This window comes from Lycium ferocissimum, chromosome 12 (genome assembly GCF_029784015.1).
Source record: "Lycium ferocissimum isolate CSIRO_LF1 chromosome 12, AGI_CSIRO_Lferr_CH_V1, whole genome shotgun sequence".
In the NCBI taxonomy this organism is placed as follows: Eukaryota; Viridiplantae; Streptophyta; class Magnoliopsida; order Solanales; family Solanaceae; genus Lycium; species Lycium ferocissimum.
In genome coordinates, this window is record NC_081353.1 from 60,387,407 (window position 1) to 60,412,042 (window position 24,636).

The 24,636-nt window shown below is 39.1% G+C and overlaps 3 protein-coding genes and 1 pseudogene across 3 annotated transcripts; all 4 read left to right on the forward strand.

Moving 5' to 3' along the window:
* Positions 1 to 968: 968 nt before the first annotated feature.
* LOC132039494 (uncharacterized) lies at positions 969 to 5,669 on the forward strand. Its single transcript, XM_059429966.1, has 2 exons — positions 969 to 1,231; positions 5,537 to 5,669. The coding sequence occupies exons 1-2, from the start codon at positions 969 to 971 to the stop codon at positions 5,667 to 5,669; spliced, it is 396 nt and encodes a 131-aa protein (XP_059285949.1).
* Positions 5,670 to 10,047: 4,378 nt separating this feature from the next.
* On the forward strand, positions 10,048 to 12,607 carry LOC132040432 (PR5-like receptor kinase; annotated as a pseudogene).
* On the forward strand, positions 10,206 to 10,841 carry LOC132039495 (uncharacterized). The gene has a single exon (XM_059429967.1). It carries the CDS (start codon positions 10,206 to 10,208, stop codon positions 10,839 to 10,841), a length of 636 nt encoding a protein of 211 aa, XP_059285950.1.
* A 10,561-nt stretch (positions 12,608 to 23,168) lies between the features above and the next one.
* On the forward strand, positions 23,169 to 23,768 carry LOC132039496 (uncharacterized mitochondrial protein AtMg00810-like). Its single transcript, XM_059429968.1, has 2 exons — positions 23,169 to 23,367; positions 23,473 to 23,768. The coding sequence occupies exons 1-2, from the start codon at positions 23,169 to 23,171 to the stop codon at positions 23,766 to 23,768; spliced, it is 495 nt and encodes a 164-aa protein (XP_059285951.1).
* The last annotated feature ends 868 nt before the right edge of the window (positions 23,769 to 24,636 follow it).

Below are 24,636 nucleotides of genomic sequence, written 5' to 3' on the forward strand. Positions count from 1 at the left end.
GTAACTCAAGTGCACGGAGTGTTTGAAGCCAAGGAAGAGCTTATGTTAAAGTACCTCGAAAAGGTCTTGAGGTTGCTGGCTCGGTTTCAAAAGTGGACAATTGTGCACGTTCCCAAAAAGGAGAATGTGGAAGTTGATGCATTAGCCAACTTAGGCTCATCCACGGAGTCAGTAGGCCTAAACTCAGAATCCATGGTCCAGCTACTGAACTCAGCCTTAGACCAATCAGGATATGATGAGGTCAATTCCACAAGCCTCGTTTGGGATTGGCAGAATGAATTCCTGGATTACCTCAATCACGGAAAGCTACCGGGGGACTCAAAGGCTTCTGGGGCTTTACAAATGAAGGCTGCTTGGTAGAGTGTCGTTGGTGGTCTACTCCACCGCAAATGTTTTTTTGGACCAATGGAAAGATGGATAGGTCCTGAGGAGACGGATTATGTCATACAGAGGATCACGAAGGCATCTGTGGTAATCATTCCGGTGCGGAGTCTCTCGCAAAGAAGCTACTCCGACCTGGGTACTACTGGCCTCAGATGGAGGAGGATGCCAAGAAATTCCCCCGAAAGTGTGACAAGTGCCAACAGTACGCACAAATGTTGCATCAACCAGATGAAGAGCTGCATCCGATTATCTCACCCTGGCCGTTTGTGAAGTGGGGTATGGATATAGTAGGGCCGTTGTCGGCGGGACCTGATCAGGTACGATTCGTGTTGATGGTGACAGATTACTTCTCTAAATGGGTTGAGGCAGCAGCTTACAAAAAGGTCTAAGAGAAGGAAGTAATTGATTTCATTTGGAATCATATAATCTGTCGGTTCGGGATCCCAAAGGAAATCATTTGTGACAACGGTCCGCAGTTCGTTGGAGGCAAGGTCACAAATTTCCTCAAGGAATTGAACATCAAAAGGATCGATTCTTCTCCTTAACATCCTAGTAGAAACGGCCAGGCGGAGTCAACGAACAAGATGGTCATTCAAAATTTGAAGAAGAAGTTGGAAGATGCTAAAGAGCCATGGCCATTAAAGTTACCGGAGGTGTTATCGGCTTACAGGACCATGGCGAAATCCAGCACCGATGAAACGCCTTTCTCGCTGGTGTATGGAGCAGAGGCATCGATTCCGGTGGAGGTCGGGTCCCCTATCCCACGGTACGACTGCGCACAAGAACAGGCAAATTCTGAAGCAATGTTGGTTCAGCTGGATTTATTGGAGGAACATAGAGACCTCGCGTGCGTACGTCCGGATGGTGGCGCTCAAAAACAACGGATGGAAAAATATTACAATCGTCACACCAACCTCAGTCATTTCAAACTCGGGGACTTGGTGCTATGTGTCACACCCCAACCTTAGTGAGGCGTGATTGGAACCTGACACCTACTTAGGGCCGAGTGAACCAAACTATGACTCGTATCATATATGTCTCGAAAAACAAACAAGGCCAACAAGGCCAACCTATGAACATGATGAAACCATATATAACAAACACTGGGCCATTTAGGCCAACGTACATTTCTATAACCAACAGCCCAGAGGAATACATATGTATAAGTACCAGGGCCTACGAGGCCAACATTACGACTGACATGATATGACTCACTGTGTACATGACTCTGTCTGCAAAGCCTCTAAGAATACATAATTGTATGTGTGTGTGTGTGTGTGTGTGTATATATCAGTTGGGATAGGGCCCCGACGTACCCATAACATGAAATACATATACGACATACTGACTCGGCAATGCTCCAGATAGAAGTGGAGCTCACCAATCCAAGCTGATACTTGGCAAACCCCGTCGGTGCAATCCTCCTGCCAACCTGTTTGAACCTGCGGGCATGAACGCAGCGTCCCCAGGCAAAGGGACGTCAGTACAAAATAATGTACCAAGTATGGAAGGCGAAATGAAACATAATAATAACAATATCATACTGTAGAATAAGAGGGATAGGAATCAACCTGTGAACCTTTGACTTACCACTGAGGACTGAAACCTGTGTGATACTATAACCTCTTACACACGATCGTATGCATCTTTATGTATCTATAACATTACTGTACTAATGAAAATATAGTGTATATTCCCCTCTACGAATCTCGTATGCATAACCACATCTGAATGACTGTGGACCTATGCGTATCATAGTCCGTCCATAGGGCATGCAACCTTTCTGAATACAATGAACGTGATGCCAATGCAATGCAATGCATGAATATAATATATGTGTGTATATATGTATGCCTTTACCCATTCGCTCCGTCGAGCATCATAACATATTGGCCCCTTCGGGCATCATAATCATCATATACCAGCTGATCAGGTGGTTTGTGTATTTAACGCCATAGCCCTTTCCATGCCCCATAATATCATGATGCATAAGTATATAAATATGTATGTATAGATGATGCATGACAAGACTTATGAAACTCGGAACTCCCTTCAGAGTGACTTTCAGTCGTTATCTTCCTACTTTGTTAAGAACATCTTCTTATTATCATACGCCCCTTTGGGGACTTAGAATCCTTATGAAAATGAATACAAAATATAAAACCTTATATATATGCCCCTTTGGGACTTAGGAACTCAAGACATGATCAATATCATCATATGAGAAACAAAGACATAAGCTCTTAACACTTCTAGGAATAGAGTCATTATGAGGAACGTTTGGTTACATTTTGTTTCCATATAGAGCATGCCAAAAGAATGAAGGAAAGGTTAGCCTTAACATACTTGGTCTTAGCTCAACGGTTCAAAAACTCAACTCGTATCTGCTCCTCGACCTAGATGATAACAATAATGATACTATCGTTAACCATTCAAACTATTATCTTAATCGTATAACGAAAATTTAACTTATCCTAAAAAAAAATGAGCAGCATCTTCCCCGTTCTTCTCATTTCCCCCAACTCCATATATCAACAACAACAACCAGAACAATCTAGCAAGTATATATATCAATAACAAGATACCATGTAGTAACAACAAGTCATAAATATTTCACGACAAGCCCGAATACGATTATCAAACACACTTCTTCAATCTTTTCTTTCCTTCAAAATACATATCAATGACAACAACAACAATATACTCAAGTTACTCCAAAAATTTCCAACCACAACACAACTTAGAATATTACCAACTAGTCGATACAACAACAACACCAACGTCAAAATATGATTTCCTGCTATTAACTCCATATTTCCCATCCCACAATTTAGCTATCACCCGAGCGAACTTAAATATATCAAGAATAGGAGAATTCTTACCTCATATGCCAAGAACTACTCTTCTTCAATTTTACTTTACTTTGAAAAAAGCCCGAAATAAACCAAACGACAAACGAAACAAAGAGATCAAAGCGGTGAGCATAACCAGCATGTCGTTCTTGCGAGAAATGATACTTTGCTTCTTCAAAATTGTATCTCAGATTGTTGTTGTTATTTAAAGAGATCAAAATGTTGTCCAGTTCTAATATCTCATTAACTAACATAGGAAATAAGTAAAGAAATATGTATCGTTTGCATAGCTAAAATAAATTAATGTTGCACTTATAATCATTTCTCAAGATAACATATATCTCAACCAAAGTAAAGAGGTGAGTTGTGCAATATATATAGTGGACCGTGGGGTCCACTAGTGAAAGCAATTCATATCTTAAAAGACACCTACCCATATTCTTGCTCAGTCATTTTCAGCAAATTGCCAAGAAACCATGTGTCAATCATAGCAATCAACTTAGTGCTTATCCCCCTTTCCATTAAATGCACAATTAAGCTTTATTCTCCTACTTTATTCCAATATTTAACCAATTACACACATAATTAATTTCTTGATCTCAATCCACTTAAATAGTACTTATATACTTATGTGATATAGCACTAGTCCATAACCTCATTTGCCACACATAAAATATTATTTGCAATCATCGTGGTCACACTTTTTTGTCTTAAATCATTTCGGGACTTCATTCCTTGTATACACCGAGTTCTTGATTTTCATGCTTGAATATGACTAAATCCTCCGGGCTCCGGTAAATTTGCTCATGTTGGACGGTTCAATTTCCTACTCCAAAAATACAGGATAGTATATCTTGGACCGTATTTAATTCAAATAAATTTCAAACCTCGACGAAACTTATTTTCTTCTATTTGTTTAACTTCTAATCCTTACGACATATCTGTACAATCACTCTAACCACCTATAAGCTTGGGGATAGCCTCATTTTCCATTACTAAGTCATTTAACTCGCATGCTTTCCAACACATGAGAAGACGGGATGTAACACTATGGAAGGTAACTCAAAGTACTCGAGATGCAAATCTTTGGAATGTTAGGTCCGAACTGCGAAGGCCCGTACAAGGTGATCAACATTTCTGGTAAGGGTTCATATAAGCTAGAGGACAAAGACGATAACCAAGTCCCTAGTAATTGGAATGTTAGTTTCCTCAAAAGATATTATGCTTAGCCGGGAAACTGTGGCCGGTGGTGCTGCACTCGTTTTCCATTCGTCCGATTTTTGTCCCAATTGGGTTTTAAGGTTTTTAATGAGACGGTCTTTGCTTATTCGGTACCAGGTTTCTCCGAAGGCATTATACAATGTTTGGAACCTCATTCTTTGCTTCCAAACATTGGGGGCTACACACACACACACACACACACACACACATATATATATATATATATATATATATATATATATATATATATATATATATATATATATTGAAAGTTGAAGTGATTGTGGTTACGGCTTAGGAAAATTCGAATGTCACCACCGAGGACTGCCCGGATGAAATGTTCCTATGTATTCGGACTGATCACACTAGATGGAAGCCGAGGTTTCATTGAGCTCAAGATAAAGCTGAGGAAATAAATTGTTCTTATTTTGAAATATTTTTGCCATGTTAAGCAAGTATTTTCTTTGCCATGTCAAGCAAGTATTTTCTTTGCCATGTCAAGCAAGTATTTTCTTTGCCATGTCAAGCAAGTATTTTAGCCATGTTAAGCAAATCTCTTTGCCATGTTAAGCAAAGTACGGTAGACGGACGCAATTAAATGTTATACCGTAAAGCTTTGTGCCAAAACGAATAGAAGACGTCCTTTTCTAAGCACCTAGACATAAGGGCCCTCTCTTATAATGATTAAAACTTCTAACAACGAAGAGTAAGTCCGAAAAAAGCTTAAGGGTTGGAAAAAATCTTAAGGACTTTTCCGCAAATCAGTACCAAGTACGATTCGGACAAATATTAATCCCGGTAAGACAATTTCAATTATCAAAGTTCGGACCTTTCACGAGAAGTGGCCAGTTGCACCCGAAGACTCAGGATGAGCCCGGTCTTCGAGTCTATAGTAACCTTATATTTCTTGATTAAAAGAAAATGTGAGAAATAAAAGCATGAATCAAAGCCAAAACTTAGAACAATAGATCATCAAATAAAAACTCCGGGTTCGTATTGCCCGGGATCAAAAGATAATTACAAAGCCTGGAGACCAACATCTCTGGTTCTATGGTTATTCAAGACTTCTTTAAATAAAGGTTTCAAAAAACAAGAACTGTTGGAGTTAAAAGTCCTAGGAGGCTGAAAACGGAAGCTGAGAAGACCCAGAGACACCCGAAAATATTGCGGAAGGGTCGGGATTCACCTTTGAGGGGAGAGTTTGGCTTGTAGCAGGTACATTGAGCCCTCTCGATTTCAGCTCTGAGGTCACTGATTCGCCCGTACCTTACAGCTTCGAGGGTTTCCCTTCTCATATGATAAGAGCTCCGGATCACGGCAAGGTCACGGCTATCAACATCAGACTGGAAGTTAGCGTGGGCCAAGTTAGCAGCAAGGGACAAGTCAGCATTTTCGCTCTGGAGTGCCGTTATGGATCTTTGAAAGTTTTAAGTTGCCATCCTGATGCTCAAGGTTTGGGCCTTGACCACAGCCAGCTGATCTTTCAGTTTTTCCTTTTCACTATGGACTGCGGTAAGCTCAGCATTCTTTGCCTCAAAGACCCCGTCCAGGGAGCGTACATCTACTTCTAGTGTAGACACTCGTGCTGTCAGCTCAGAAACGGTGTCATTAGCCAGGCTCCACCTCTTCTTCCAGTCTTCGGACTTGTCCTGCAGATGGTGGCTTGCTAACAGAAGGCTCTTTTGTCCTCTTCAACTTGTCCGATCTGAGTCTCTAATTCTATTACCCTAGCTAACTTCGCCTTGGAAGCCAACATCTTATCCACAGCTGAGTCCCTTTCCTGGGCAAGGGTGGCCTTCTCTTCGATCATCATTTGCAATCCCTCATTACAAAGAAAGACAGCCTGCGTCACGTTATAAGTTATGAATTACGAACTTAGCAAGCAAATTTTAAAGTAGCATTATATGGAACTTTTCTTACCCAGGCGGCAATATGATTTTACGGCATAGATTAGGCATTCGGACGAGACTTCCCTTGTCTTCATTCGATCTTTCTTCGAGGCCACATATTTCATGTAGTTGGTAATGCCCACATCTTTGGGACAAAAGGTGGCACTCGGCTGAGACTTGGAAGGTGATCTGGCTGAATTCATTCGGCTCATTGGCAGGAGCAAGATATCCGTTTGCCAAGCCCTCCCAGGGGGATGAAGGGCCATTCTCTTGAGTCAAAGCAACATTGGTTCCAGGGCAGCAACAGCATAAGCGGATGTTATAAAAACATGAGGGGCCGAAGCAGCAGATGAACTGGGAGCTTGCACATGCAGATCGGCAACCTCGGATCCTACCGGGGTGAAGGTAGCTTGTGTCACCGAAGCCCCGCATTCGGCCATCGCCATTTCTACCCACAAAGTAGACTCGCTCCTGGCAGTTGCACCTGGAATGTTGACCCCACCGACATTCCTTGAAAGCAGCAGTTCATCTGCATCTGGACCATCCAGGTCCACAATCAATTGGTTACCGATTTTTTAGCCGGTTGTTGAGAAGTTGATGGGAGGATTGATTCGGCTCTTTCTGGGCCTTTGTTTAATTTTCTTCTGGTCCGTTTAACCCCAGACCGGGGGCTTGAAGAAGTCTTCTTCCGAGCACGCTTATGCTCATTGATTTGTTCAATTATTTCAAAGGTCGCAGATGCATCACCAGGAACTTCAGAAAGAAGGGCTGGTGGAGCTGACTTTGGCAAATCTGAGATAGCAGAAGGAAAACGTAAGGATACCGTAGCTCAGCCAGTACAAGAAGAGAATGAATAGTACCTTACCATGATTACTCGGAATCCAATTCCGATCTTCAGAGAGAATCTTCCAGGTGCGGGTATCAGGAGTTGAGACATCGAGTATGCTCTGGATCCAGTCTTCGATCTCCTAGGGCTCCCAGGCGGTAGCTAAAAAAAAAAAAGGAATTAAGGATCCGCTAGTGAAGCCCGAGCGACCTATATTAAGAAAGGGATGTACACTTATGAGTTTCATTCTAGGTCTCGGGGATGGGCCAGTCATCGGGTGGGAGCCAGTCAGCAGTGTGATTAGCACGAAACGTTCTGGCCACCCTCGGTCATAGTTATCGTCAAGGTCAGTCATCAAGGACTTGCTTCCCCTTCTTGTGAGCATTATGATGCCTTCTTGGAAGATACTTGGAGAGTAAACTCGGATCAGGTGGGCCAACGAAAATCCCACATGGGCTTGATCCGAAAAGTACCGGATACTTGCTACCACCCTCCAGACTGAAAGACTTATCTATGCTATGCACATTTTGTATCGGCGGAACATCGCTAAGATCACTTCATCAACTCCAGTTCCAATTTTCATAGAGAAAGGGTACGTATAGACAAAGGAGTATCCTTGCCGGTGGGAGCTGACGCTTTCATTCGGACCAGGGAGAAGGATCTCTGTATCTTTCCACCGGCAGTCCTTTCATACCATGGGAAGGATGTCGGAGGTGATTCGGGTACGGTAATCACAGACGTGAGAGTCTCGAGCTCCAGGCTGACCCAAAATAGCAACCTTGGCAATAATGTCGTTTTCCCAGTTCCAGCTTTTTGGTATGATGGACCTGGCCGGAGGATTTCGCTTTTCACCGCCTTTAGTATGACCTTCTGCGGCAGAAGGCAGTGGGGTGGCAACAACGGCTGAAGAAATAGTGTTTCTGGGTGAGTTGGAAGAAGACATGATGCTTATTTCGAGGTTATGGTATGTAAAGCTTAGGGGAAATTTACTCTATTTTTTTTTTTTTTTTTTGTGATTGGAGTTGGGCGTCAGATAGTTTATTTTTTTAGGATAAAGGTTTGGTAAGAGATAGTGAGAAGTGAAAGAGTTAAGGGGCGAAGGAGAATCTATTTATAAGCGGAGGAGATACCTAGGGTCATCATGAGATGTATAGGGTCATCATGAGATTTGTAGGGTCATCATTCACCTCGGGACCCGTGAGGAGGAATATAGATCGGAATCAGAATATCAGGCAGCGTGTCTTGTCAATTAATTACGGCGTCTTGGACATGTTTGTTCAAAATCTCTTCCACTTTCCGGGAAAACCTGTTCGAATCCCCAAAAGTGGGGGCGAGTATCTGTATTTGGCAAAATGCGAAGGATACAACTGTACCAGTATGGTTAAGACATGTGGCACGAAGGATAAGACACAAGGTGAGTTAGCACTACTACCACCGGTGGCGAAACCACGGTACCGGAGAAAGATCTAGGTCCAGTGTAACGTTGTAGCCGCTCCGGACCTGGAACGCAACAGCCTTCAGTTATGAGTCAGCTTAAAAGTTACAGATACGGTGTTATTGCATTATAATAACCCTCTTCATTACTCATTATTTCCCTACATTTAAAATTCATTATGAGCAGGGGCGTAATACAAAGAATATGTGCCTCTAGCTCATAATATAAATAGAGATTGTCATTTCATTGTAAAGGAAACGAGATACAAGCTAATATACTCAATTCTTACACTTATTCTTTGCATAAACTTTAATCTTATTGACATACTTACTAAGCTCCGGTGACACGGCTTTGACTAACGGTAGAATCCAAGTCGGAATTGTCACACGCTCTGTGCTCCTTGCTTCTTACTTTGTTTTCACATACTTACATTATTTCAATACGAATATCTTAGTCTTAGTGGTAACTCTGATCCACGTGTCCCTGACCGCGTCTATAAATTCAACTGAACTGTTTTACGGGTAAACACACATGGCTACTTCTTATTGCCCAAAATTAAAACACCCAACCCATTAAAAAGACTCACCCATATATACCCATTTTTTGGACTAACCTGCCCCAAATACTAACACTTAACTAAAAAAGAGACTCATTTCCATCAAAGTCCATAGAAGGAAAAGCTTTATCCTTGCAATTGTAGTGTATATTTAACCCAATAGATGAATGAAGTGTATATTTAAAACTTTTTGAATAATCCAAGGGAATATTTCCTTTTGTAGAATTGTAGAGTTGTCTGAGAACTAAGGAAGCCGCCTTGCAATTTCTCCCGATAAAAAAGAATGTTCATTTAGTCTTTTTTTTTTTTTTGTCAAAAAGAGTGTTCACTTATCAAATCAAGAAAGAATTAACCTTATTTTTTCAGATTTGCCCCTATTAAGTGCTATGTGATTAAATCCTAATACCTATTTAATTAGGGACAATTTAGTCAAATTAATTATTTTTTTCTAGGAGTTAGTATTTTTTTAAGGGGTGTGCAAATGGCTAAATGGACACTCTTTTTGATCCGAAGGGAGTACTAAATTTTGGAATTTGTAAATATTAAAGATCAGTATTTAAAAGTAGTACAGTGAAATATTGAAATTAATTTGAGAAATACTTTAGGTGAAATGATGACTTATACTCACAAAGCTTTAACTTCTACAAACTATTTTTTTAAGTGAAATTCATGTCTGAACGCAATTAACTACAAAATAGTTTTTTATAATTTATATTCAAATACCTTTTTTTTCTTCAATTTGAACTCTATAAATATTTTCCACATGCCTACTAAGTGCCTGTCACTTCCTTCTCCAGTCTCTAAATTCCAATGCATAAATTACAGAAATCACAATCAGACCAAATTATCTGTTTCCTAGCTGTGACTGTCTTGACTATGAAGTATGGAAGAGAAATTTAGGTACCAAATTCCAAGTTTCCTACTAATTCCTCCACATGACCAAGTGAAATATAATAAATGTGTAATATTTTAGTTGTCTAGCAATAGTTTTACTACATATAAACCACAATTAGTTTTTGAGTTCTTCAAACATCATCTAGCAATGTGTCCAAATCAACTATTCTCCAGCTTCTTCTTGGTCTCTCTCCTTCTTCTTTTGTTCTCCATCTTCATCAACTCCAGTAGAGCTGATGATACGTCCTTTGAAAATTGCCCTTCATCTATCTGTGAAAATGGACTTAATATTTCATATCCTTTTTGGAGACTTGATAGCCACAACCCCACCTCTTCACAATATTGTGGCTATCCAGGATTTGGAATCTTCTGTTCTGAAACCGATCGAATTCTGTACATTTTCGAGGATTCTTTCTATGTTAAGGAGATTAATTACAATAAGCGCTCCCTTACCCTGGTGGATATTGATGCTCTTGATAGCAGAGTATGCCCCAGGGTACATCATAATCTTACTATAGATGACGACTTGCCATTGGTATATTCGGAGCTTGGTATGAATCTTACTTTCTATTATAACTGTACCGGTTCTCTTCCAGATCCTACTCATACGTTAGATTGCTTAACTTCAGGTGGAATCAAATCATATTTATTTGTTGAGGATTATGATCCGGAAGATTTGAATTGGTATCGAACATATGAGAAGAAAGTGGTGGCGCCTGTGACGGAGGGTGGGTGGACCGGAGAAATTGGTGTGGCGATGGATGAGGGGTTCGTATTAAATTAGGAGAATGCGACGGAGTGCGAAAAGTGTGAGGCCTCAGACAGGCGTTGTGGTTACGACAATTTAACCCAAGAGTCCTTGTGCTTCTGCAAAGATGGCACCGTAAAGTTTCATAACTGCTATAACAACAAAGGTACGCCTCTTTTACAAGTTTAACTTATATACATCATTTTCTTCAGTTGTGTATTGATCATATCAAATGAACAAATGTTCAGATTCATTTTCTTCAGTTCAATATTGATCATATCAAATGAAAAAATGTTCAGACTTAGGTGATAGTAGTTGACTAGTTGTACTTTATCGAGATATATTATTCTTGTTTGATATCACATGATCACTTTTATCTCTCCCTTTCAGGAAGAAACGAAACCAGACCGAAGGTTGCAATAGGTGATTTTTGTCTGAATTTATCCACCTTGATTTATCTAATAAATCTCCCTCTTCTCAAGAAATTCCAATAAGCATTTCCTTTTTGCAGCAGTTGGTGCAGCTTCATTTACATAAAAATAGCGTATCTGATATTGATTGTTGGCCTCAAATGCCTTCTTTTCTTCTTATGTCTATTCATAGCATTATCTGCGGTTGGAGCTGCAATAGCGGTAACCTGCTGCTTGATTTGCTGCTTCTGATTTAGGAAAACAAATAAAACGTCAAAAAGAGAAGATCATAATGTTGAGGCCTTCCTAAAGCAGTATGGATCCCTAGCCCAATGACATATAGCTATTCAGACATTAAGAAAATGACAAGTTCCTTGAAAGAGAAACTTGGAGAAGGGGGTTATGGAGGGGTCTATAAAGGTAACCTTAATGGTCATCTTGTTGCGGTGAAGATCTTAAAAGAGACCAAGGGGAATGGAGAATAATTCATTAACGAAGTTGCAAGCATCAGTCGAACTTCTCATGTCAATGTTGTAACTCTGTTGGGATTTTGTTTGAATCGTCGGGTAAAAGCTCTTATTTATGAATTCATGCCAAATTGATCTCTTGATAAACACATATACGACGAAGATTCCAAATTGGGATGGGAAATGTTATACAAAATTGCACTCGGGATAGATCGAGGACTAGAATATTTGCATAGAGGGTGCAACTCACGAATTTTGCATTTTGACATAAAACCTCACAACATTCTTATGGATGAGGACTTTTGTCCCAAGATATCTGATTTCGGTTTAGCAAAACTATGTACTCAAAAAGAGAGAATAATGTCCACACTAGAAGCCTGAGGAACCATTGGTTACATAGCTCTAGAGGTATTTGGTAGAAATTTCGGAGGAGTGTCACACAAATCTGATGTTTACAGCTATGGAATGATGGTTCTTGAAATGGTCGGAGGAAGAAAGAACTACAATGCTAAAAGAAGCCATAATAGTGAGATATACTTCCCACATTGGGCTTATCAACGAATTTTGCTAGATGAAGACCTAAATATAAGAGATATGATGACTAATGAAGAAGAAGAGATTGCGAAGAAAATGATATTAGTTGGTTTATGGTGCATCCAAATAGATCCCTTGCAAAGGCCAGCCATTGGTAAGGTAATTGAAATGTTAGAAAGTAACTTGGAGGCCTTGCAAATCCCACCAAAACCTTTCATATGTTCTCCATCACAATCAGAAAGATTGCCATTGAACACTTTGGAGCAACCAACTAAGCCATTCTTATTTTCTACTTTGAGTTCGACGCCCGAGTCTACAGCCTCAACAATTGTATAATTTGCTGAAGAAGATTTTAGACAATATTTCTGTACAACATTGGAATATAACAATCAAATATGGCCAATTCCATTTAAAGGTGAAGACTTGTCTATTTATTTTCTTATTTAACTGTTTTACTTTTGCAGAAGAGAAATGAGGAGAAGGGAATTATGTAGTCTGAGTTGAGGCTTAGTTTATTTCACTAAAATGTATATGCTATTTCTTGAACTTGAGAAGGAACTAAATGGAAGACTACTTCTGAACTACCCTAAGAACAGAGTACCTTCTTTTACATTATACTTGCATCCTATGCCCCTTTTCTCTCTCACAGTTACTCTATGAAAATCTGCATTAAGCTGCCTTCAAATCTTTCTGATCTCCCTCTTTAATGCACAAGTGATATCTTCAACTTCTTCCTCAAATTTCTCTTAAAAAATGGAGTATTTCCATGCATAGCTGACCTGACAGCACACTAAAACAAAATTGTGCAAATATTGAGGCGAAAAAGAGAAGATACTAAGAAATTCAATGAAATGAAGAGTCCATTTAGTGAATCCAGGATTCGAAGTTTATGTGTTCCTACAATGACTTAACATTAATATACAATAAATAACTAGATTCACAAAATACATATACAGGTGTGAGCAGAATTAGCTATTGAGTTTCCGTAAACTTGTAGCTAACATACTGGATCACCCACTGAAGGATGTCATTAAATGTACCTCTCAAGACGGAGTGGATAGTCTTTCCATTCGTTGGAAGCCAAGGTTATATAAAGATATTGCAAACCAATTATGGTGATGAACGGTGATGGAGGCATGACAAAAGGAGATTCCTATTGGCGAAGTCCACTATGCCTCAAAAAGAAACCAAATTCTACAATTGCAATTAGACATGCAGTAGAAAATATTTTGCCCTTCCATCACAACTCGTTCAAATTGCACTTAGAATTCAATAATGTATGAATAAATTGTTTACCCGCAAAATGGTACAGTTGAATTTGTATGGACACGCAAATTGAGATGAGTAAATTGATTAAACAAGAGACAAATTACAGCAATATGAACTATGAAAAGATAGTCAATTTAAAAGAAAGAACTGATGTAGTTTGAGTTCTGGCGCTGTGATGTATCAAAGCCGCCGGAGAAGACTCCTTGTGATTGAACTGATAATACAATGACGAAGCAAGAAACTTGAAGAATTAGTTATGCTCTGTATATCTGCTAGAATTCAAATGCCATACAACATGAGTGTAGTGCTCTATTTATAGCTAAATTTCCAGGAACATGATCCACGAATCACACCCTCATAATGTCAATTGAATGCCCATCATATTGGTTAAGTATCGTCTGGAGAAGATCTCGGGATTTTCTATAACGACTAATCTCCGAGCTTTACTCCATCCAGCCAGTGATTTGTACTTAGTCCTGCTCTTTATCCGAGGTCGCGTCCCCGGTGATTGTGAGCCTAGCATGACTTGTTGACCGGTAACATGGACTTAACGGATATCATTGTTTGCTGACTCATATCTGACATGTCCATATTTCCACATGTCTGTACTTGATTCGGTCACCTGGCGGTTTCGAATTTTACCCCATACAGGTAGTCCTCCCACCTATCGGTGATTCGGCAAGATCTGACCAGGAAGTGGAAAAGACTTTTCCTTTCTTCGCGGGATGGTACGTGAAAAATTTCTAACGCTTGACAGGACGCACGCCTCCTTACATTAAATGCTACGGACATTTGTCGCTTCATAGTTTGAGCTAAGCTGATTGTCTGTTACCGAGGCAACGATGGCTTTGATTCTCGAAATCCTCTTTATCAACACTTCCACTTTTACAAATTATCCATTTCAAACCTCCACATTCTTTTTGTAATTCTCCTCTCCCTCTGTAAGTACTCTGATCACCGAAAATATTTCTGACTCAGCCCTTTTCTCCACTACTCATGCACCCTAGCCTTCTAGCACCATGTCATCTCTATCTTTCCCCATCATCAATGCTTCAAAACCTATTGTTCTCGCCGCTCATGGCAATCCTTCAACACTTGAACCGCCTTTAAGGTTACCGGTGGCAGACCATCTCGCGACGGTGAAGAAATTTCCAAGAAGAAGAAAACCCAAAAAGCTAAAGCTGGTACGACGGGTTCGATCATATCGAAGATGTGGACTTTTGACAAGATCCTCCTCAGGGCTCTGTCTTCCAAACAAACTGCCAACCAGGACAAACTGGTCAGTGAATATCACTTCACAATCCGACTCACTCACCTTTCCACCGCCAAAAGAGACTGCAGTTTGACGGGCATTCGTGTGTTCGCCCTTAGAGAGGTTGAAAGAAGAACTTTCAGCAAGCCGGGGTATTCATTTGTATACACGTACCCCTTCACCCTTGGACTCGGGCCAGACATCGATTCTGTCATACTAAATTTCTATAGATGTTACAAAGTCTGTTTGTCTCAAGTCGAACCATCTGTTTGGAGAGCAATGGCTTGTCTCCGGAATGTCCAATCGGTCCAGAAAAGATTTTTTTCCTTGACCACCTGATCCGGCTTTATGCTAAAAAAAAAAAAATTCGGGGCTGAGCTGTCACCCTAAGAAAGCGGGGTAATAACACCATTCTCTCCAGCCTAGATGATGGCAATGACTGGGGGTGATGGAGAGATTTTTTATTATTGTCACATCCGATATTATTTTGCATTCAAATCCACCCTTACCGGAGTTGTGGAGCTATGCCTGTAAGTCCTCCAAAGTCTCAGATGCTTTTTTGATTACCTTCTTGCCTGCTTAACCCCTTATTCCTTTTATTGAGCTTTTCCCTTTTTAGCTACCTTTTGAGAACCCCAGCCTGACAAAGGTTTTTCCCAATGGGTCAAGAAAATTTTGGACTCTTCCATTCCGGAGACCAAACATGTAAAGAGATCTCTAGGAACCGAACATGGTAAATTCTTTTACTTGACCTAGTTTCTTCTCAACAAGGTTGCCCAATGGATCTTTTAGTTGCTCGATGGCCGAGGTTTTGACCAACCAAGATGAAGCCAACCAGCTTATCCAACAAGAACTTGAAGGAAAAAGGGCTCATAAAGTGGCAGCCGAGACAGGAAAAACTGGCTCTACCTCCAATCCCAGCCCGGAGTGAACAGGGTGAAGAAGAATCCACCCGAGGACTCTAGTGAAGGATCGCGTGCCTCTGTCCTTCAGGCTTTTTCATTGGTGTCATAAATGGTGATCCTAGAGAGAGATGAAGCTGAGGACAATTGCAAACCTTTTCAGAGGAGGAGTGAATCGAGTGCACGGGGTGAAGCGCCTGATGACACTAATAAACTTTTTAGGGAGTCTGAGCTGGCAGAACTGGCAAGTTCGCCCATTAGGGCTCTGTTCGTTCCTCCCGGCCAAAAGAACGCACCTTGTGGTGCCCCTCTTGTCAACACTCCTCCTTTTACTTGCAGAACTACTCCACTAACTACTTTGGTTGCCGTTCTTTTGGCCATTCCTGTCGTTGCTCGCTCAACAGCCTCGACCACCTGAGCTTATCATTCGTCCAACAACTATGGCTGGGTGAACTCTTTCTTAGCTAAGATTTGTGACCCCCACGGCAAGCGCCAAGTCTGCATCACGATTCTGAAGGAAACCAACATTCTTTCGAACCTGTAGGAGTGGAAAACTTCATGAGGTCCCTAGCCATTGAGGAGTTTGAACGTCTCTTTGGCAATATCCTACTTCGCTGCAAAAAGGAAGTTCCACGTTGCTCTGCATGTATCTGAAACTGTGCCTGAAAAAATACTGTTTGATAATTGGACAAACGGTGCCATCCAAGCAGATCTCTAAAGGATTCAGTGAAGCAGTCATATTAAGAAAGAACTGATCCTTGCTATCAACGCAACCGCAGGCTGGAAGTTGTTCCATGCAACGTTAAAGAATACGGAATATTGACTGACTACTATTCAATGAAGAGTTGGATTTCAAGTTATGGTAATATTCTCACAAATATCATAAGTTGCTCAACATGGAAATTAGCATTAAAGTAGAACAAGGAAGCCGTCGCAAACAAGGAAAGAAAGGAGATCCAAGACTTACAAGGTTTGGTTTTCAAGTACAATTGAGAAACCAAAACCAAGTTATATTTTACAATACAAGGGCGGCAACTACTTCTATATATACACACAAAGACGAACATGCTTTGGAGCTTAACCACAACCACAAATCACAACATTCCAATGTGAGGCTTAAGCGAGCACAGTCAACACTTAGTCTCAAGAAGAGTCAACTGCACGACGACAAAGAACCCGAGCTTATCAAAAAATTAGCATTCTGTTCTTTAGTTTGTCTAGGTGAGGTTCTATTATGGTTCGATCTATTTACCTTTGCAAGTAATGTGTAATAGGTGTTTGTTGGTTAAATTTGTGTTACTAAAGACGATCATAGGATCATAGGCAGAGTGTTTAGGAAACAGGTCCTTAGGTTAATTGTAACTTTAAAGGGCTTCTGATTTAGTGAAGATTGTAATTCTTTGACTCCCTTGAGCAAGGAGTTTTTCATGTGAAAATCTTGTGTTGATTTATATTCCGCTGCATCACCTTCTTATGCAAATTACTCGAAGAATCTGATTCTGAGAATGTATATGAGACAATCCTAACATGATGTTTTTCCCCCATTAAGACAGGAATTGAGAAAAAGCTTATTAAGAATTAAGGCATCAACAGGTCCTTGTCTAGTTGCTTCCCTTTAGTGGTCAAATAAGGATATGAATTGCATTTCGGAGGGAATAACTCTAAAATATTGCATCTAAGAGGCATACTGTGTGTATCTAGGTATAATGTGGTAAGTATGTAACATTATACTAGTCAGTGGCGGAGCCAGAATTTTTATCAAGGCGCTTCAAAAATATAAGGAAGTAAAACACACGAAGAAGCTAAAGGGTTCAACATGTACTCTATATACACAAAAAATAATTTTAACCTTGTACATATAGAGTAATTTTTTGTCGAAGGGGTCCGGATGAACACCTCTTGGCCCAACGTAGTTCCACCCCTGATACTAGTCCTATATCACTGTTTGGACGTAACTTTCTTCTTCTTTTTTCTTACTTTTACCAAAAACAAAAATTCAAATCAGTGTTTAATTTGCTTAACAGATTCTTAGTACAATTTTTCAAATCCATTTTGAGATTGGATTTCAAGTGCCACACGCAAGCTTTTCACCCAAAGACTGACGTTGAAGAATTTTTCAGGTTTTCAAATATTGGTCCAAAGTTATGGATTTTATAATACAAACCCCATCTTTGTATCATTTACCCACTAAAATAATTACCTAACTAACATCAGCTACCCACTTTCCTCTTCGATAAAATACCAAAATTTATAAATTTTATACGCTTTGATTGTTTATTTCAAGCAGCATAGTCATGTTGGGGTGGTTTTGACAATTTTGGAAAATTGTGGGGCATAAACCATGTTTCATGTTTTTGAAAAAAATTATATACAAACATGAACTTTATTCTAGATATACTTTCAAACTGTATTCAAATTCCAAATTTCAAAAAGGTACTTGGAATCCATGTCCAAATGTCAAGAAATTACTAGGAATCTATATCCAAATTTGTAAAAAGATTATTGCCAAACACAACTCTTGATAAAATATGACCACTTCATTGAGGCATAACTAAATCTTGCTAAATTTGCATTCATTGTTTGAGAAAATAAGGGAGAAACAATTTCAGTATGCAACAACTACAACAACAACATCCCTCAATGTGGGCTCTGGGGAGGGTAAAATGTACGCAGACCTTACCCCTACAATGTAGGGAGGCTGTTTTCGAAAGACCCTCGGCTCAAGAAACTTCAGTATGCAATGCTAGCTTAATTCCAACTTTCTCTACATCTAAAATTTCCCAAAAACACAGGGTTTCGTTTCCTTATTGTGATTGGATTAGCCAAATATATATATTGAGGCTAGCCAGAGAAGAGATCTTTGTGAATGTGGTTTTGAAAGGAGCAGGGAAGTAGAGGTGGAGCTAAGATTTTGAGAGTTCTGGATTAAGAAAAGACAATTTACTGAGTTCTTTATAAATTATATATATTAAAAATTATTTATATATATTAAGTATATTTTTAATTATAAATACATAATCTGAACCAAAATTAAGGAGTTTTATTGAACCTGTAAAGCAGGTTTGTAGCTCCACCCTGAAGGGGAGGGTTCCATACAAAGGAAAGGACCTATAGGTTATAATACAATTTTGAGTTACACTAGTGTCATCTAACAAACCTACAAGGAAGGATTAACACAGTTAGCAAATCAAGTCTTACTTCCTTTTAAGCTCAATAATTGTGAATCCACTAACGATTACCCTCTAAATTTTTTTCTGAGAGCACGCTGCTCATATGGGTGTTATATATAACGTAAAAACTTTATATTTGTCCTTGTTCTTTTGAACTGTGCATAACCACTGCATTGGAAGAGTTGTACTGCATTAGAAGAATTGTACTGCATTAGAAGAGTTGTACTTGTGTATTTATGGTTGTACTAGTTAGTTTATTAGTTAGAAGATTGATTAGCTATAGATTAGCTGTCAATTAGTTAGTGATGTGTTATGCAAAGATTAGTTAGCTATAAGTAAATATATACAGCTCATTTCTCATTTCAATACATTGAGTGGAATCAAATGTTTTTCTACCTATTGCAATATTTCTCTCTCTAACATTTTTCTTCTCCCTTCTTCATTGATAACCGCCATTGATGATTATCAGTCTTCTTCTTCTTCTTTCCCCTCAAATTAACATGGTATCAGAGCAGTGTTACCTGCGATTCTACAAACCTAATTGCAATTTCTCAATCTCGATTTTCATTTCTACGTTTCGGCAAAAAAAAATTCCCTTCTTTTCCACTCGATTTTTCCAATTTGTGATAAGAAAACCTAACAATGACTACTGATAATTCAACAACTGGAAATGGAATTGCACAATGAAATAATCAAACACTTGATCCTAATGGTCCTCTATATGTGCATCCATAGGATACTCCAGGAATAGCCTTAGTTCCTCAAACTGTTGATAGGAACAGATAATTACTCGGAGTGGAGTAGAGCAATGAGATTATCGCTTCTTGTAAAAAATAAAACTGGACTCACTGATGGATCGTGCAAAAGAGAAAGCTATGTGGATGATGAATATCGCCTTCGACAATGGGAAAGGTGCAATGCAATTGTGCAATCGTGGATTATGAGCTCAATTGTGAAAGAGCTAAGAACGGGGATAGTCTATTCCTCTGATGCTAAGCGTGTCTAGGAAGCATTCAAGGAAAGGTTTGACAAGGTAAATGGAACTCGAATTTACCATATGAATAGGGAGATTAGTTCATTGATGCAAGAAGTTTCTACTATATCTGTGTACTTTTCTAGTTTGAATGATCTGTGGGCTGAATTTGAGTCAATTATACTTTTTCCTGGATGTGATTTCCCTAAATCTAAGACATTTGTTGAGTTTTTACACCAACAAAAATTGATGAAGTTTCTGATGAGGCTAAATGAGACTTATGCACCACAAAGGAGTCACATCTTGATGATGGACCCTATGCCAACGCTTGACCAAGCTTATGCTATGTTGATTCATGAGGAAAGTCAAAGTATGAATGGAAATTATGGATTACAAGCATGAATTTTGGGTAACCACCTATAGGATCTGCTAGTGGTGCTTTGATTGCAGCTAATGCATCAAATGCGATATTTCCTGCATCAAATGCAGCTGCTCATGTACCAAATGTAGCTGCTCATGCAGCTAATGCATCTAATACTAGGCCTCGATAGAATGAGGAACTGCATTGTGAGTATTTTCACAAAAAGGGGCATCTTAGGGAAAATTGTTACAAATTGAAGGGATATCCACCTCCAAAGCCTCATAATGCAAATGTAAGAGAAAAGGGGCAGAGTAGTGGTCATAGCAATCAGAAACAGGATGGTGACACTGTGTTTGGAGGAGGAATCATACAGGCTCAACCAATATTTACACAAGCACAATATGAGCAAATTCTCAAAATGCTGAAAAATCTTGACATGAACAAGGCTCCTCCTGAATTGGCATACAAGGGAGGTATATCTTCTAATAACCAAAGATTTGGATTGATGATTCTGGTGCTACTAATCCCATGATTGCATGCTTGAATTTATCTTGTCCTACTTATGTTCCTAAATCAAACTCTAAAGTTGTTCACCTTCCAAATGGAGAAAATCACTCATATAGGCTCCTTGCCAATTCTCATACCTCCACAATGTGCTTTATATTCTTAATTTCAAGTAAAATATACTTCCAGTGGCTAGATGTACAAAAGAACTAAGATGTTTTGTCTCTTTCTTTCCTGATTTTTGTATCTTTCAGGATTTCTTCAGTGTCAAGGTGAGTGGGATTGGTAGCCTCAAGGATGGGCTTTACATTTTCCACTCCATATCACCTGCCAACACCCACACTTCAAAATGCTTATCCACCTTTATTCAATCTAATTCTATCTTCTTATGGCATTAAAGGATGGGGCATGCTCTCTATGCAATTTTACAAAGAATTCCTACAATAAAACAACACTTTACTGTTTCTAATTCTTGTAATTGTCATGCTTGTCCCTTGGCAAAAAATTCTAGATTTCCATTTGTTTCCAGTGTTTCTAAATCTTGTTTTGCATTTCAACTTGTTCATATGGATGTTTGGGGTCCATATAGAGTTTGTACTTATAATGGTTTCAAATATTTCCTAACTCTTGTGGAGGACTATTCTAGAATGACTTGGACTTTCTTGATGAGACTGAAAAGTGATGTGTATGTTGTTCTCAAAGATTTTATTCACTTACTAGAAAACCAATTCTCAGTTACTATAAAAACCTTTAGATCAGACAATGGTTCTGAATTCTTCAACACCCTTTGCACTGACTTGTTTAAATACAAAGGCATTGTCCATCAAAGTAGTTGTGTGCACACTCCACAAAATGGAGTTGTGCAGAGGAAACACAGACACCTCTTTGACATTGCTAGGTATTTGAAATTTCAAGCCAATGTTCCTTTGAAATTTTGGGGAGATTGTTTACTTACTGCTACTTACATTGTCAATAGATTACCTAGTCCACTTCTTCAAGGTAAATCTCCCTATGAACGGTTTCATAGAATACCACCCTCTATTGAGCACATGAGAGTTTTTGGTTGCCTTTGTTTTGCCACTAAACTAGATTTCTCAGATAAATTCACCCCTAAATATATTCCGCAACGGATGGATTTTCCCCAGTCCAAAAAGGTTACAAACTCTATGACATTGAACTTGAAAAATTCTTCATTAGCAGGGATGTTCTCTTTAAATAACATGTGTTCCCTTTCAGATACTCCAAAAGCCAATTTGTTCTTTCTCATCCTTTCTTCATTCCTTTCTATGATACTCCTGTTCCTCAATCTTTCCCTTCATCATCTCTTTCAGTCTCTCCTACCTCTTCTACTACACCTTATTCTTCTCCAATCAGTTCACCTAATCTACCTCCTGTTAGTCCTAGTCCTCCTCCTGTTTTTTCTTCTTCTTCTTCTTCTTCTTCTTCTTCTTCTTCTTCTTCTTCTTCTTCTTCTTCTTCTTCTTCTTCAACTCTCCCACATCTTCTCTTCCTTCTTCCTCTCGTTCTCATTTTTCTCCCATTGGTCCACCTGCTCCTGTCATTCCTTCCAAAAAATCTGGCAGACTTACCAAACCTCCTATCTGGCTGACAAACTATATGCATCTTTCTTTGCCCTCTACTTGTAATTCCACCTATCATCTATCCAACACTCAGTTGCCTACTTTCATTGTCCCCTTCTTATCAAGCCTTTCTCTCTTCCTTTTCTTCTAAAATTGAATCTTCTTTCTTTTCTCACGTAAGTAAGGATAAGAAATGGCTTCAAGACGACTTGAGATTGAAGCCTTAGAACACAACCATTCTTGGCAGTTAGTTGATTTGCCTCCTGGCAAGGTTCCTATAGGGTGAAAATGGGTGTATAAAATAAAGTACAAATCAGATGGTATGTAGAAAGATACAAGGCTAGGTTAGTTGCTAAAGGATATACTCAACAGGAAGGATTGGATTTTCATGATACTTTCTTTCTAGTGGCAAAATTGACCACTGTTAGAACTGTTATTACTACTGCTGCACTTAAGGACTGGCCTATCTATCAGTTAGATGTTCATAATGCTTTCCTTAATGGGGACTTGTCTGAAGAGCTATACATGACCTTACCACAGGGTTTCATCGGGGGAAGTCCAAAGTGTGTAGACTGCTAAAATCCCTATATGGACTAAATCCGGCATCTAGACAATGGAATCAAAAGTTGTCACAGACCTTGAGTAATTCTAGTTTCATTCAAAGAAAATGTGATTATTCCTTGTTCACTAAATCCTCTAATGGGAATTTTGTATTAATTTTTGTCTATGTATATTGTTTAGTAGTGACAGGTAATGATCTAGAGACAATTCAGAGTGCCAAAGCAGTGTTGCACAACAACTTCAACATGAAGGAACTTGGTGAACTTAGATATTTCTTGGGAATTGAATTTGTTAGGAAGGAATACTAATGGCACAGAGGAAATATGCTGTTGAGATGATCTCAGAATCAGGATTAGCAGGTCCAAAACAAAGAGACTCCAATGAAGCATTATTCAAAGCTCACAAGTAATGAATTTGACAAGACTCTTAAAGAGGCAACAACTGATGAGTCAATGAAAATTCTTAATGAAGCAACTGATAGGTTTATGGAAGAAAAGGGGAGATATCAGAGGTTGATTAGGAAGTTATTGTACTTAACCATCACCAGGCCTGATATTTCCAATACAGCGCAATGTTTAAGTAAGTTCATGCAAGCCCCCAAGAATTCTCATTATGAAGCAGCTCTGAATGTGGTAAGATACATAAAGAAGCAGTCATGACTTGGGTTGTTAATGACTAGTACAGGATCAGAACAAGTTACATCTTACTGTGACTCAGATTGGGCATCTTGTCCAATGTCTAGCAAATCTGTAACTAGGTATTGCATTAAATTGGGGTCCTCCCTTATCTCTTGGAAAGCAAAGAAGCAAAATACCATATCTAGAAGTTCTGCTAAAGCAAAATATAGAAGTACGGCCCATACAGTTGTAGAGTTGGTTTGGTTAATGATGAAGAAATTGACACTTAAAGTGGAATTACCAATAGTTTTATGCTGTGATAACACGGCAGCTTTGCAGATTGCAGCTAATCAAGAGGATTAAACACATAGAGATAGACTGCCACTTTGTGAGAGAAAAGATTCAAGAGGGGTTGATTAAGACTCCGCATGTAATAAGTCAAGAGCAACTAGCTGATGTATTGACCAACGCATTAGGACACCAGCAACATACCAGCTGATGTATTGACCAAGGCATTAGGACACTAGCAACATTCTTATCTGATTGGCAAGTTGAGAATGAAAGACATTTTTTCATTCACAAATTGAGTGGGAGTGTTGAACTGACATTGCATTGGAAGACTTGTACCGCATTAGAAGAATTGTATTGCATTAGAAGATTTATACTTGTATATTTATGGTTATACTAGTTAGTTGATTACTTAGAAGACTGATTAGCTGTAGATTAGCTTCAGCTAGTTAGTGATGTGTTATGCAAAGATTAGTTAGCTATAAGTAAAGATGTACAGCTCATTTCTCATTTCAGACATTGAGTGGAATCAGATATTTTTCTACCCATTGCGATATTTCTCTCTAACATTCTTCTTCTCCCTTTCTTTCCCCTCAAATTAACATGTACTCTCATAAATATGCTATATTTGTCTCTTGTTATACTTTTTCAACATATTTGTCCTTGTCATCCAACTTTAGGATCATATTTGCACTTGTACTCTTAAAAAAGTCTCCGTTAAATCCCCATGTCCCACCTTAATTTCCTATGTGGCAACTTCGTGGCTTTTTTTCCAATCAAATCTACTCACATATTTAAACTCTTTTAACCCTCATGTCCGACCCGACCCACCGACCCATTAAAAAATTAAAACCCAACCATTTTCTTTTCTCTTTTCAATACTCACCCAAAAATTCAAAGTTCTTTCATGGTGGATTTTTTTTTCCAAAACTTTGGAGCTGCT

Coding starts and splice junctions, on each gene's coding strand:
- LOC132039494 (XM_059429966.1), top strand. CDS start 969: ATGGTCATTCAAAATTTGAAGAAGAAGTTGGAAGATGCTAAAGAGCCA. Junction 1,232..5,536: donor GAGGAACATAGAGACCTCGC/GTGCGTACGTCC, acceptor CTTTAAATAAAG/GTTTCAAAAAACAAGAACTG.
- LOC132039495 (XM_059429967.1), top strand. CDS start 10,206: ATGTGTCCAAATCAACTATTCTCCAGCTTCTTCTTGGTCTCTCTCCTT.
- LOC132039496 (XM_059429968.1), top strand. CDS start 23,169: ATGAAGCATTATTCAAAGCTCACAAGTAATGAATTTGACAAGACTCTT. Junction 23,368..23,472: donor CAATACAGCGCAATGTTTAA/GTAAGTTCATGC, acceptor TGACTAGTACAG/GATCAGAACAAGTTACATCT.